The sequence below is a fragment of the Phaethon lepturus genome, unplaced genomic scaffold, assembly GCF_000687285.1.
Source record: "Phaethon lepturus isolate BGI_N335 unplaced genomic scaffold, ASM68728v1 scaffold47185, whole genome shotgun sequence".
Taxonomy (NCBI): domain Eukaryota; kingdom Metazoa; phylum Chordata; class Aves; order Phaethontiformes; family Phaethontidae; genus Phaethon; species Phaethon lepturus.
Window position 1 is genome coordinate 49,028 of NW_010540693.1, and position 16,079 is coordinate 65,106.

Sequence of the window (16,079 nt, forward strand, 5' to 3'; positions counted from 1 at the left end):
TCGGAGGATGCAAAGGCAGAATATAGGTACAAAGTGCTTGAAATTTAATTTTGAATGTTCCTCATCCTTGTCCTCAATTACAGAATCTTTTGGCTGAGAAGGTGGAACAGCTGATGGAGTGGAGCTCAAGGCGCTCCGTCATCCGTATGAATGGAGACAAATTCCGAAGATTTGTGAAGGCTCCACCTCGTAACTATTCTGTGATAGTGATGTTCACTGCTCTCCAGCCACAGCGGCAGTGCTCTGTTTGCAGGTAATATATACCTTAGTGATCTTTTTAATCTTCCTCGCCAGTTTTCAAGTGAACATTTTAATCAATGTGCAATAGACTGAGTAGGAATGTTCTTTGCATGGGATAGATGCTTACTATTTAACAGGCCCATGCGTTTGTTATAGCATCTTTCCAACTGCCTCTTAATCTATATGTAAAATTTTAGAAGTCTTCCTAGTTTTGGGCTTTCTTAAATTACAGTTGAATAAAATGTAGACAACTGAGGAAGACTTTCTCTTTAAGTAATCTGCTTTGCTTTATTATCAGTTGACCATGATCTTTTGAAAGACATTTTGTGACAGAAGTGATACATTACCATGTAATAATACAGCACTTCACTGATTTCTTCAGTTAAGAGGTGTCCAAGGCTCTGATGCAGATGTTGAGTTATCCTGTGATTTCAGTTTTCGACAGTTCTTACATGCAAGCACCTTTTTCCACGAGAACATGCTTATTGTGTAATAATGTCTGGCACTGCACTTTGATATGTTCTGGTGACTCCTTTTAGATTACATATTAGAGTGGCTCTGGTATTCTTCTAAGTTCAAGATCTTTCTCTGCAAGTTCCTAGTTCAATAAGTTAATCCGAAAATGACTAATGGTAGACATGGAAATAGGGCCAAGGGACTGAAAGGTAGTCATGCGCTTAATTACCTTGCTAAATCAGAAACTGAGCTAATAAAACCTTCAGCCAAAATATGTGTTAGAAATTATTGTGTTTAGTAACAGAATGGGATTATTGTGCAAGGAGTTCTAAACAGTATTTAAATAGGCAGCAAAATACTCCATAGGACTATGAAAAACGTAAGCTGTATATGAAGAAATTATTATTTCTTGGTTTTAAATAGGTGGACTTTGAACAATACACAAGGTTGGTAAATGTAGCAGCTTGTTAGATTTCTTAAGTGTTGGCATGTGACATGTGCAATAGAAACTTTAACTTGTGTATTTGTAGTAATATACAGTTTTTATTAGATTTTTTTTTATAAATTGTTTTTTTGTCATTGAAGTCAGTTGGCCAGTTTTGAGGGAGAGTATATAAATTGCATTCCCATGAGTTCACTCTCCACATCTGAACTGTGAAAGTGAAGGAGTAGGTTATAGAATCTTTCCAACATTCTTAAGTCAAAGGATTTTTTTCCTTTAAAACTTCCAGCGTGTGGTTGTACTTATTTCATCTTTGTGTTGGCAGAGTTCAACTTTAGGAGATGAATAGTAGTTCAAAGTTTACCATATTGTTTTAAATCGTTCCTTATTTTACTACGCAGAAGATAAAGCTGAACTTAGTGCATCTCCTGTAGCTTTATAAGGGTCAGTGTATTCATCATTATAATGGCTATCGCAAATTCTTCCCCTGTGTTATGTACAGATCTTTTTTTAAGCATGTGAAAACAACATAAATATTACCATTATTAAGGAAGTTAATTTTGCTTACAACTGTATATTGTTTACTGATCTGAAAAAGAGCTCGTAAACTTCATCCTGTAATATGCCATGCTAGTCGTTTTATGTACAGAAGCAACTGAAAATCTTTAAGCATAAAATGAAGGAAAAAATCAACATACTGCTTTCAGCTGGGTTTGTTTAAATAAATGTGAAGTTGCGATCCACTTTTTCATGTGAAATAAAAGGAATTTAATGAGGTTGATCATAGTGCACATAAAACCATTATCAGGAAAATTGATGTTTTCAAATCAATGGCTAATTAATGGACAGGAGCAGTGAAAGGATATATAGAATTGAAATGCATGCATTACTTTATTGTTAGCTATTCACTATCTGCTTTGCCTAAAGGAAAAATAGATTTTAACTTAATCTGTAATGTTTTGTGAGGATGCTTTTGTCCAAGATTTAAGTTAACTGTTACTCATAAAAATATTTTCAGGACAATTGCATACAAAAAAAATCAATGTCATATTTCAAACATAAAAAAAGCACCTAGGCTGAAATTTCTGAGTTTGAATAACTTTGTCACAATAATTCCTACTTTTTTTTTTCCCCTTAAAAATCCTCTGGTTAGCTTATGCACCACAGGATTATCTAAAAAATAATGTTTTTGTCTTTTCCCTTTGGTGGCTAGATTTGACATTTCAGTATTTTATCTCTTCTAAATGTCCAGTTTATGAAGATGAAGGGCATAGTATTCAAAAGGGAAAAAAAGATGTTTGTGTACTGCTGTTGCACAGAGCTACAACAAATGCTAAGCATGAAAAACGCAGCATTATACAAAAAAAGATAGCTAATAGGATGGGGAGCAACGGTAGGAAATGTGGTCCTCTTCTGGAGAAGAGCAGTGAAAGCTAATTGTCATTAGAGCAGGCCATTGCAGATTTGCACATTTGAGGCTAGAAGAGATCATGTGTGTCCTATCTCGTTTAAACAAACAATATTCTCTGTGTATCTGATTTTGCATTTGCTTATATTTGGAATGTTTGTTGTTAAAATATGCTTACATTAAAGTTGGTATGACTTTTCTGGCAGGTGTTTTGAATGATTGTGCCACCAAAGATGGAGAGGTAGCGCCTTGCATTCAGAAGGCGTGTCACTATTGGCACTCTTCAAAGTGAATGCAAAGTCAGTTTGGTGATCCAAGTTCTCTACCTAAGGACTATTGTACCTGTCCATTGCTGAAAAATGTTGTAGTTTGGACATTGTTTAGACGGTATGAAGGAAGGATTCCCCACCCCCAATCCTTTTTAACGCCAGAGAAGTTCCAAATTTTGGATAAAACTTGGTTGAAGAGATCTTAGCCAAGAGTTAAAATGCTTGGAGGCATGATATTTAAACATTTTTTAAAAGTCTTACCTATCGATATAGCAAGGACCTACATGTGGAAAGCTGACCAAATTTGTCTCAGAGAATGCAAAGCTTTTCTGCGCGCAGCAAGGAGGACATTGTAACATCAATCACATACATCACTTAACAGTTATGATTTGTGAAAGTATATGGAAATAATATCAACTTACCCTTAAAATGCCACATAAAAAGAAGTCCCTGGGAGTCCAGGTATTTGGATGAAACTTTTGTATGTAAAAAATCATCCTTTCAGACAAAGGAGCTGATCTTTTTTCAGTAAAACCAAAGCATGTTGTGTTTTGTAGGTATTCTTTAGCAGAAGTTACTTAACATAAGATTATTTTTTTTTTTCTCAGTGGAATGAGAAGGGTTTCGTTATCATTGTGAGAGATGAATACATAACTTTATGTATCAACTTGAGAAAGATCAATTAGAAAAAGATTTTTGAATGCCTTTTTTGCCAACTTTTTTGAAACTTACCTGTTCATCCAATGCTAGGATTGTTTGTTCCTGATATACATCATATTGTTATATTTAGTGCTTTCCCTTTACTTAATTTTGCTTGATTTGCTTCTAATTTTTGCCATTATCCCTTTTCAATATATACTTTCAAAAAAGTTAGAACTCTTATGTCTGCATTACTGATTGGAATTTATTCCGTGCCAAAAAATTTAGCTTGATTTATAGGTGTTTCTAAAAGACAACTACCAGTTTGTCATCTTTGAGACAGAGATTGCTTCTGTGAAAATGAAATGTTTTCACAAACTGTGGACTGGAAAATACATCCGTAGGCTATCTGAATCAATCCAGTCCTAACACATGAAGGCTTCTGTAAACCAGCAGCTCTGTATACATGCTAGTAGTGCCTCTAGTGATGCTTTTAGAGTGTTTTTCAAGGAAATTCTGTCTTTATCCTAAAGCAGAATTTGGAGTACAGCATTTCCATCTAGCTTTGTGGACAAGCGAGTTTCAATTTTCTGGTCCGAAAAACAATTGAAAGCCATCTGGTGCCTTCACAATTGTATTAAGTGGTAGCATAAATGTCAGTTTTCCTGTTGACACAATTGTTTAGGCTCAATATGACATAGCTGGTATTGAGATGTGAATTAACCATAACAGATTAAATATCCTATGTGCTCTTGAATGTGAAGTCATTGATGGGGGTGGGATGTACTTCTAAGAGTTGAAGATGTGGGGTTTTTTCCCATGCTCGTTTGGAAACATGTTTGATTAAACAGTTTTGGTCCCAGACTTAATCTTAATTGACTTTACATCTTATTATTCCTGGTGTATATATTCTGCAGCAGCACATTAGAAGCAGATACTAAGTGGTCCTTTAATGCACTGTGATGATGAATCACTTTGGATTTTTTTTTTGTTTGGATAAACAATGAGAAATAATCTAACTCTAAACAGTGACGACTCGGGATAGAAGACCGGTTTCCCTTTTTCCTTTGTTCTTAGGTATTCACTCAACTAGATAGTTTCTCTCTATTACCCACATCAGTCACACTACTGAAAAAAAATTACTTATGTAAGAAGGAGAACAAAAGAACGGTCACTCTGACAACAGCATCTTCACAGAGGTGAAGAGACTGTTTTTCAGCCTGTACTTTATATTGCATCCAGGCAAACAGTAACTACTAGCCTGACTTGAATGCATTTTTGTGTGAAAATTCTTACAGCTTCTCTGCTCTTTGTCATCTTGCCTCTTGCAATCTGTTCCCCTGTTTTATTATCACTACATTTTCCCAAAGCGATCGGCACCATTTTACCAACCAGACTTCAGCAACACCCCCGCTCCACTTGATTGTTAGTGCTTTGATTTTCAGCTGCACGTGGGCTTTAGCTCTAGCCTGCTGAAACAGTCACTGTACTGACCATTCTTCTGTGCCTTTCATTGTTATCTTTAACTTGTTCTTTTTTGTTCGTTGCTGTACCATCTAATCACTCCATAAACAAATTATATGAGGTCTTCTATTTTACTTTCCAAGCTCTGCTTCTTTCATCCCACTGGCAGAAGCAACCATCTCTGCTTTGCATACAGGTGCATAATCAGATGTCTTTGTTGTTGCCAAACGGGTCACATTTTTGCCTGGTTCATTTTTCAAATCCATTGATGGGATATTTTCATTTAGAAATGTATATCTGGGTCAGAGAAATGAAACTGGTCACTTGAGTTTAACTGAAGCCCATCAACAAAAGGATGCATATTTTGTTTTGTTGTTTTTTTTCCCTTAGTGTTCCTTGAAAAGATCAGAGCTGTATCAGAGGCTAAAGATACTGAATTTCAGTGCCTCTACCTGTGCCACTAGTTTGTTATGTGATAATGGTTAAAACATTTAAATTAGACATGTACATGTAGAAATCCTCTGTGAATTCCAAGCTACCTGAATCAAATGGATTTTATTTTGCATACTTTCTCGTGCTTGTTTATGCCTGTGAAGTCCAAAATGTTTCTTTTGAAGTTGTTACTGAGCCTGTTTGGATCATTGCATATCAAGATTAAAGCCTAGAATTAGCATCATAAATGATCAGGAGAAAAATGGGGAAATGCAACAGAGGAAGACTATAGTAATGGCAGGTGACCACTTGTGGAGACAAACTTGTAAATTGCACAAACTGAAAATTGTGTTGTTTCAGTCCTGGATGATTAATAGTATTTTACTGTTGAAGTAACAAACTTCCTTCCAGATTCTTGGAAAACAATTTTGCAGAGACAGTATTTATGAAGAAGCAGCCAGAAATGGCTGGTAATGCAGAGGAGTTTGCATAGCCAGTAATTTTCTTCACCCCCATGTTGATCAGACTATTGCATTTTTTAAAGCGTCAGAAGTTTCGTTCTATTGAAAGGAGCACTGATTACTCCCATTAGCTGATGGGGGGGCATGTGTGTGTCTATAAATACCTATGTGTATGTAAACACACATATAAAGTATATACATAAAATATACATGTAGGACACAAGGGAGATAGGTCAATTTTGCAGGTGTGGCACATGTCTTAAGACTTTTTTGTTTCATTTGAGTGACAAGGCTGAATTCTGTCAGAAATTATTAATGGCATCTGTTGGAACAAGCTTGTAGTTACTGCAGAAAGCCTGCTGCAGAATAGGCTCAAAGTCAACTGCTTAAGCTATTCCTTCTGTATTTCTAAGGTAAGTTATAATTCAGTGTATAGTTTGTGTATTTTTAAGTTTTGAGCTTAATGTATGTGTTTCGTAAAGGACTCTGAATGTAGCTGCCTTCTGCTGTTGACTCAATATGCAGAAGGAAATGAAAAATTTATGAGAGAATAGATTCCACATAGTTTTATTAATATCTACCCTATCAATGAGACCTCCAGGAGGAGGTTTGCAATCTAGAAGAGAGAGGAATTCTGTTGAAAGACACCTCAGAAAACTGTTTTCAAGTAGCCGACCAAAGAGTAGTTCAACAGCAAAAAGAATTATGATAGTCAAGGAGGTGTCATCAGAAAGAAGAAACAGGTTCCTCTGACTTTCAGTTTGCTGCTGGTTGATCAAGAGTGGGTATTGAAAAAATCATTGACAGGTCTCTTAACTGTACTGAGAGGGAACTATCTTTTGAGCTTTTGTTCAAAGAAGGAACAGGAAATGTGGAAGGAGCTGTTGAAAGTTCTGCAATTGCTTTTTCAGTGCATTTCAGGATCTTGATAGAAGTATTGATAAGTCTGTTTAACAAGGTAGTAATTTTATATTTGGATCATAAGAGACTCCTTATTCTTCCTGTGGTCACAATTTAATTTTTTTTTTTCTCCAGCTTCTGCAAAATATGATCTCGTGGCTGCTTTTCATCTGCAGAATATTGGAAATTTCATGGGATGCTGTAAATAGAATAGCATGGATTTTAGCCTGCTTTCTCCTATTATATATATCTAAATTGCATAAACAGTGTAGTTTTCAACTAGTATCCATACTCTCTTCATTTGTCATGTGTGGTGAATTTTCTGGACACATTTATAGATTCTTCAGTGCTTTTTGTTGTGACAGGAGTCACCCTAAGCAAAAATAAAAACAAATAAGCATTCTGAACCAATCTTTTCAATACTGAGTAGTAGTAAAAATATACACTTAGCCCCTTCTTCTTTTCATTTTGGGAAAACCATTAAAAAAAAAAAGTTGTTTTGGAGCTAAATTGCAGCACTGATCACAGTTTACTTTAAACAGATGGATAAGAATGGGTAGATGACCTGGTAGTGCATTCTTTGCCAATTGTGCATTTGTAAATGTTTTGTATGGTCCATAGTGTGCCAAAAAGTAATGCTTTACTGCTTTCTTTTGCAAATAATTCCACAGTCGTTTTTATTCTTTTCCTGATACTCCATTTGTGTTTTCCTTACTAATAGACCTACTTGGACTAATAGAATAAAATTAGTCTAGTTTAATACAGTTCAAACTATACAAATCTGATTATCTTCCATGGACACCCACATAATTAATCTTTTAAAATAAAGCTTTTAATATTTCATGACCACCTCTTGCATAATGGAAGAAAATTTTGCAGAGTATTTTTTTAGCAGCTTACTTTTCAGTATGTTGAATTTTCTAGGTAAATCTAATAGTAGCATTCCCTTTTGATCTGGCCACTGTTTTCTAGTAGCTTTCTTTCTAGTATTCTTAAGAGGTGACTGTAGCAGCAATAACATTTAAATCTTCTCCATCTGTCAAAAAACCCTGTCAAACTAACAAGAGCAGTGCTAATATGTTATTATTCTGATGAGTTCATACCAAGTGTAGTTCTGCCCTGTGTCTTTATAGTATTTCATATAATTATGATAATAATTTCATATAATTAACATTACTTCATAGAAACAAACTGATAAAATTTATATTAAATAATGATAGAGATCGGTAGATAAGAGGTGACAGAGTTGATACTGCCTGATGTTAATTGGAGACTGATTTTTTTTCAGCAAAGTGCTTATGCTTTTTCCTATTATTGTAGCTGAAAAGGAGTAACCAATGCTACAAGAAATTATTAATGTGATTGTATCCATTTGAAATTATATAGTGGACCCTAGGATGTTCTTCAGTTCTGTATGTGGTAATCCTGTAACTTTGTATTCCTACCCCTTCTTTCATTCTTGCTTCTCCACACCCCTCAAGAACTGCTATGAGAATGCTTTGCTATCTTCAGTGTGAGGATGAAATTGTGCTTTGAATCTCGTATAGAAAATCTAAGACAACCTTTTGCAAGATTATACTTTCCAAAGAGTACTTTCTACCTATTACATTCATTCAAAATAGTTCAAAGATGTCAAATACATGGAGATCAACAGAAAAAAGTCTTCTGTCAAATAGTGGGGGCATAACTGAAGTATCTGAATTTCCCAGAAATACTGTTTCATCACAAGTGAAAGGTAGACTAAGAAGAATGATGGCATCAAGCTGAAGTGATTTTTATCTTGTTCTTATAAGAAAAATGGTCCAGCTTTAATATAGCAGGTTTAACAGAACAGTGCCCTACAGATATTACTTAAGATTTTACAGCATTCCCTTGATGTTGTCTGACTGCCCTCTTCAGGATGACAGTGAATATGTTAGTTTGCTTAATATTAGTATCTGTTTCTAGAAATAACCAGTCTAATGCCTAAATCACATTGCTTTTAATAATTGCAAACTTTGCCCATTGAGTGAGTTAGGTAGCAAATTTTAATCAATCAGGTAATAAGGGTGAAGGTTGAGTTTCGTTGTGCTTCATAAGATTTATTCTTCGAGGGAGTAAGAGATCATAAATTTCATTTTAACTTTTTTTAATGGTAGATTTTTTGGTGTGTGTGTACAATATATTCCTTGATACAACACAACTCGGCAGGAGTTGTATGTAAGATATCACATGCTTAAGGCAGATCTCAGTTACGAGGAAATGGGGAGGGTCTTATGACATCTGTTGTCCTGTCATCCTCTTCTTCCTCTTTGCTCTCTCAAAATACAGTATGTATTATGCATGTTTAGTGCAGAGTTCTCTTGCAACAGATTTTTGCATCTACAGCTTTTAAATAAACAGCGTTCTGCACCATCAAACACATGGAACTGGTTTTACAAGAACACTGTTTCCATAAAAGCTGCAGAGTACATTTATTTATACTACTTCAGCATCTCACCACATGCAAAGATAAGATGCCAAGTGTTGTGAACCTTGCTTTGGACTCTACAGCAGATATGATTAATTAGTAGTATGGAAATAATTAGCAAAGGAGCCTGTGTCAAGCCAAAAGTTCTGCAAGGATTCTTTGGGGATTTTTCCTTTTTTTTTTTTTTTTCTCTGAATTATTCACTGATGCGGATTTGTCCTGTGGAAGAATCTGTGATTTTATGGTTCTATGACTGTGTGTTTAGAGAATGTCTCTGCTGGTAAGGATCCCAGAATTCTCTTGGACTTACTTTTTTCCTTCCCTCTCAGTGCAGACAGGGCAAAGTTGGTTGTTTTGTGGTATTGAGTTTTCTTTTCTCTTTTAAAATGAACATGGGAACAAACAAAACCTAACCAACCAAAAAAAAAAAATGCACCTGAGTATAGAGCCATGACTAAAGCCAAGAGGAGGCTTTCTGTCAAATTTGAGTAGTAGCAATATGACTTTCTAGTGATGAAAGAAAAGATTATTTAACCCTGTATGTTGCACAAAATTATCCTTTATCACTTTTAAAACAAGTTTGAGAGGAATAATCTTGAGTGTATTATGCTACTTACTAAGTAAATGAACAGTGGTCTTGTATCACGTCCCCAGGGCTTAGCAGTTTTTATGGCTCTTTCTATGGGTCTGCTATTTTAGGAAGATTTCTACTGTCATATTTCTGTGTTATTTTTCCACTAGTTTCAGAATTCCTTATGTGCAGCTGTCTCCAACAAGTAAATCCTGGTATCTTACTCAGGGGCCACATAAGCATCTCCTTGCATGGATCTGTTAGCAGATTTGCGTAACGATTGCCACTCAGGCCACTCCTGTTTTGTGAGACTTTTAAATACGGAAGATTTTAATTTTTGTTAACATCATCTCGGGATGGCTCTGGTACAGTTCTACTTAACAGATTTCGAATTTTGGAGAAGGCAGTTTTGAAGCAGAGTTGCATAACTAGCGTAAAGTTTTTTAAATTGAAAGTATGGATGTTGAGAATGATACTGCAAGTGTAATTAATCTAACCGGTGCAGCTGGTTATGGAATCTCTTTTGCCAGCAAATGCCACGTGGATGTACGTTTGTTTTTTTTTCCTTAACAGGCAAGCTAATGAAGAATACCAAGTGCTGGCTAATTCATGGCGCTATTCATCTGCTTTTTCAAACAAACTGTTTTTCACAATAGTGGATTATGATGAAGGGGCAGATGTTTTTCAACAGGTAAATGTTGGATACTGTAAAACATTCTTAATTTTTAGAACCATATGTTGATTTGACAAGTGATACAAGACATTATTTTCTGTGTGTAGGTGTGTGCCTCTATTTTGTACACAAATTCTTCCTGGTTAAAAACACCGGGCAGTTTCTATGACATTAGTGAAGACACATTATACTAGTAGCCACTTTTAGTATTTTCCAAGTGTAGTTTATAAGATTTGTGTATAGATTACATTATGTCTGAGAAATTTTTTTCAATCCATTTCTCATGTAATTTTTTAGAATTAAGTACAATGCAACTAGCATTTGCATTTAAAGATTTCCTTTATTGCTGGGGGAAAAAAAGCTCAACTAAAATAGCCTTTTAATTGCTTTTATCTAATACAGTATTCTTCAACTCCAGTAATATTTGTATTAGTCTGGAAGTTCTTCAGGGAAAAGAGCAGAGACTGGTTTACATTTTATATATTGGCTATGAAGAGTGAAAAATCAATTGGTGCACAGCAGTGTAAGGCCCCCTCTTAAATTGATTAGTCCAGGCAAAGCACATCCCTTGAAAATTAATAATAAATAATGACATGCTTTTCTCTGGTATTTATCCATTGATTGAAGCTAAAAATGCAGATTAAGATGATTGACAAATTTCGAAGTTCTCCGTGTTTTTAACCTCCTTTTGGTGAAATATGTGATTTAAAATTTTCAGGGGAAGAGTTTAATATTTATTTCTAAAATATTTACTTTAAAAATTCAATTGGTGTTTAGTAAGTATTTTTATTTCCAATTGACATCTTAGAATATATTGTGTAAAGAATGGTTTAAGGTTTTGACTTTGAGAAATACAATGTTAATAGTAAGTGATACTAATGACTGCTTTAAGGTAGATTTCGGGGAAAGGTAGTTCTGACCTTATGTTTATGTGTGCAAACAACTCATTTAATACTTACGCCACAGCAGAAACCCCCCAAAATTAATATGACTTTCATTTTTCAGCTTTTACTCTGTTTATAGAGAATGACTAAGCAGTTTCAGACCAACTGCCCCCAAACGCTATGACAGAAGATTTCTGTATCTCAGAATGTTTCTCTATCTTATAAAATATTTTATTAAATTCTTTCACAACATTTGTCTTAGCCTTTCTCAGAATTTTTTTTAATTCCAAATCAGTTCACTAAGGAAGAGGGCTGTTTTTTGCTTAGATGGAAAATACATTAATAGCTGGTAATTTCTATTGATAAATTCAGTTCCGTACTTGAGTATGTTTAGTAATGGGATAGAACTCATTTTGCAGGAATGAAACAAACTAGTTTACCCTGCCTTTTTTGTTTAAAGATCTCCATAGCGTATCATCTTTAAGTATTTCCCCTGATTTTTTTTGTTAATTCCATTTTTTCAAGTGTTATATTGCACTGACATGGACTGGTATCATAAAATTATATTCTCATATGCCACATCGCAAAGTTGAAGTAAAAATTTACAGTGGCAAATGTAAATATAAATCTATAACCTTTGAACTTTTTGATAACTGTGAATAGTTCCAGTGACATAAACACATGAATTAAGTTGTGTAATTTCTAGGGCAAGTTATGTATTCTAAGCTAGTTACCTAGACCTTTCTGGATTCAAAAAAGAATCGTCATTAATGGGTAGTCTGTCTTGAAGCCAATGGAAGGCTAGATGAATAGTTTAGTTAACTTGGGATTGATGAGAGCTAGACAAGTAAAACAATGTCAAGCTATTTGAATACTTTTTCCTCCCCTAGAATTATAACCTAATATACTTTAATAGATTGGTTGGGTGTGGGGTCTCAGTTTTACTAATTACAGGGAAGTTCTTACAGTGTGTGAAGACTTTAAAGCATAAGAAATTCTTACTCAGAAAACCTTGTGAAAAACTCTAAATAATTAAACATCCCAAACAATCTATTGCAAGGAATATTCTGAGCACTCTTTTTGCAGGACTGTACATGAAGGTGTATAAAAAAAAAAGTAACGTATGGAGGCAAATAATGTTTTTCATGCTAGTTAGACATGTTTTGTCTTATACATAAAAGGTAAACATTTTTGAGGGTAGTTACTAATATTTTTTTCTGCTGTTTTTCCTGGTTTTGTAGCTGAATATGAACTCTGCTCCGACTTTTATGCATTTTCCTCCAAAAGGTAAACCCAAGAGAGCTGACACATTTGACCTGCAGAGAATCGGATTTGCAGCTGAGCAGCTAGCTAAATGGATAGCTGACAGAACAGATGTTCATGTAAGTCTCTCGACAATTTTAAAAGTTGAAGCCAGATGTATCATTGTAGTCTGAGACAGGCTGATGACAAATTCCAACTTTCCTTAATACCTTTTTTTCTCAAGTGTAGATGCTAGCATACATTAAAAAAAAAAAAAGTAATGGTACTTGTGGTAACTTCTGAAGTTTGCAGATCGTATTCCATTCTTGCTTAGTTAAATTTTATTGTGATCATTAGCTGTTAATAAGTAAAACATGCTTTGCAGAGCTATATACGAAACAGATTCAAAGGTAGCTGCTCCTAATTCAGACACAACCTGCAAATGTGCTGAAGAAATAATGTTTTGAAGTTGAACAGTTCAAAATGATGCTTAAAACTTTTTTCATTTTATAAGTTTATTAAAGGAAGTAAATTTTTTTTATTATTTGTCATTAGGAATTAGTCTTTCTGACTCTGAAACCAGATTTCAGATGCTCCCTGTTGCTTTATATGGAAGATGATCTGTATGTATGCATTTATTTGCAATCTGTGTTTGCATTTATCTTTTCCAGATTAGAGTGTTCAGGCCTCCTAACTATTCTGGTACAATTGCACTGGCTCTGCTGGTATCTCTTGTTGGTGGCTTGTTATATCTGCGAAGAAATAACTTAGAATTCATCTACAACAAAACTGGCTGGGCCATGGCAGCTCTGGTATGCAGATTTTCATTACTAATATGCTTTTTATTATCTTAGCAGATGTGTCTTCATTACTTGCACGGTAAATTAAAAACCCTTGCATTAATACGTTGTTCAGAATGGTACTATCAGACAAAGATTTGTAATCTAGACTTTGGGGCTAATTCCTATAAGCAGTATCAGTTACTATGAGTGGTTCACTGAAAATTAGCAAATTCTCTGATAGTTAGCTGTGAATTTTTTTTTTAACAAGAAAATATTTCTAATAAAAAGTGTTACTAATGTTCACTGCTATCATTCAACTTGCCATTTTTTGTAAAAGCAGTAGTGTTATGATTGGTTTAGTGTGGATAATAATGCCAGACTGTCAGTTTAAAAAGTAAATTAGAGTAATGAAAAGGGTAAGAAAAGTAATAAAGGCTTTTACGTGTTTGTAAGAAAATGATAAAATAACTAAGAAACTAAGAAGAAGGTGGAATTCTTTCCAAAACTGGTTTCAGTAGTACTGGCCTCAACATTCCACTGTTAACCTAAATAAGAATAGGACGATCTCATATGATTAACTCTGAGGAAATTCTAAAACTAGCCAATAATCTGTTTGAAATATTAGTCAACTAAATCATCAAGGTTGTAATTAATGAATTAATGTCTAACATGCTTAATAGTGCATTGCAGTATGTTTATTTATATCATTGTTTTCAATTAACTGAGTAGACTGTTGAAAAAAGTGGACCATGCAGCGTAGTCAGCTGTCTCAGTTTTAGATAGGAAATAGCATGCAAGGACGGTAGATAGCGGATAAGGTGTATCAGTAAGTAGTTGTTATTCTGCCATCATTGCGACTGCCAGCAGAGGAAAAACCTGAGGAGCAGCATCTAAGGCTTGATTTTCAGGGACAAAGAGTCAGGAGTGTGGTTATCAACACTGTAATAGTGTCTAGCATTATAAAGTCCAATCTAACAACATACTACGGTTTAATAGAGCTAAATTCTTTCTGTATTAGAAATATATAACTTGAGAACAGTACTTTTAAAAAATTTGTCCATATGTTTTATACAACATAAGCCAAGCTTTTCTTCTTTTTCCATGTAAAGGGTTATTTATTCACTTCATTTTAAAGACTTTTTCTCAACTTGCATCAACCTTTCTTGAAAGCATACGGGTAGAATTATAGACGGAATATGAATTTACTTGTGCAGCAGCATTCATATGTTATTTCTAGGCTCCATTTCTCACGAAAGCTAGGACCAGATGGTCTGTTCAGGTCCCTTCCAACCTGGGCTATTCTATGATTCTGTATATTTAGCTCTGCTAGAAGTAGGTTACTAATGCATCCTATAATTGTTTTTGCTTTTTCAAAGCCATGTCATACTGATGGTTTGCTGTTCTGCTCCGATTTAACAGTATGAGAAGATATATTCTTTTGTGACTCATCTGTCATTGATGAGCCCATTGGCAGCCTTCATTACATCACTTCAAAAATGAAGTTACCTAGTACCTGTTGGGCTCTTAATTCATTTTTACGTCTAAATGATTAACAAAATCTTAAAGCAAGCTCCTTGTTCAGAGTTCCTTAATATTTGGCGTTACTCCTGAATAATCACAGAATCATAGAATCATTAAGGTTGGAAAAGACCTTTAAGATCATCAAGTCCAACCATCAACACAACACCACCATGCCCACTAAACCATATCCTGCAGTGCCACATTTACACTTTGAACACTTCCAGTGATGAATGGCTACTGATAATGCTGTTTTCTCTCGTGTGCTATCATAGCATTTCCTATTACTGTACATGGCATACATTCTTTGTTTAAGCAGTTTGTTAATCTACCCCGTACATTGAGGAAGGAATAAAGAACAGGGTTTCGAATAAATGACCTATAGGACTAGATTTCAAGTAGAATGATGTTTCCTTTTGATCTAGAGAGCCAGGGCCAGAATGTCTTCTTTGCTCCAGGATGTCATTTGGAGTATCCTGAGCTCTAGCACAGAGTTTTGACAGTTCTCTTCCAAAGTAAGTCTGTCATATTTAGTTGCATATATTTTTCTAGATTACCAGTATTTTTCAATGATAATACTTTTTAAAGATAGACTACCACCAGAAAGCTCAGATTTGATAATATCAGTCTAACTTTTTTTTACTCCTGATCTGTAGAGATCACATGAGTAAAACAATAATTAGCACACCGAAATAGATGTTTGTGTCAAAAATGAAATAAAGATATGTAATCAGTGGTATTTCCTTTGTTTAACCATGCACTGTATGTCTGGAGACAGGAATTCTATTCCAATTTCATACTCCAGGTTTTCAGATCAGAAGTTTAATGTTTGAATGTGTTGGGGAATTGTGTTTTTGTCTTGCAGAAGTTAAAAAACAGTTCTTCAAATCAAGAATCATTCTATTACGATCTGCATTCAATAAATAGTTGAAGACATAATTAACTTCCTAATGAAATTAAGAAAATTGACACATCAATTCTTTCTTTAAATATTTGCCGTTCTCCTTAGCGGTGGCTGGACATTTTACATCTGAATGTAACTGTAAATTGCAATGTAGAAAACTTACAGTCACATTAAACTGAACCCCTGTGGGCAGGGTCAATGTCCAAATGTGATCAAGCATTTAAAGAAATTGTATTAATGCCTTTCAGCAATTGTCAAGCTGCTGATTGTATTGAAAAGCAATAATAGAGTTAAAAAGACTTAAAATGGCATTAATGCCTGTCCTGGTTTCAGCCAGGATAGAGC

General features: G+C 34.7%; 1 protein-coding gene across 1 annotated transcript; it reads left to right on the forward strand.

Annotated features, from left to right (window-relative positions):
- Nucleotides 1-83: 83 nt before the first annotated feature.
- On the forward strand, nucleotides 84-13,342 carry LOC104621115 (tumor suppressor candidate 3; the record flags this gene model as incomplete). The annotated part of the gene is made up of 4 exons (XM_010287516.1): nucleotides 84-253; nucleotides 10,305-10,422; nucleotides 12,530-12,670; nucleotides 13,202-13,342. Coding segments are annotated over 4 exons (570 nt in total), but the record flags the coding sequence as incomplete, so codon positions are not given.
- Between the last annotated feature and the right edge of the window lie 2,737 nt (nucleotides 13,343-16,079).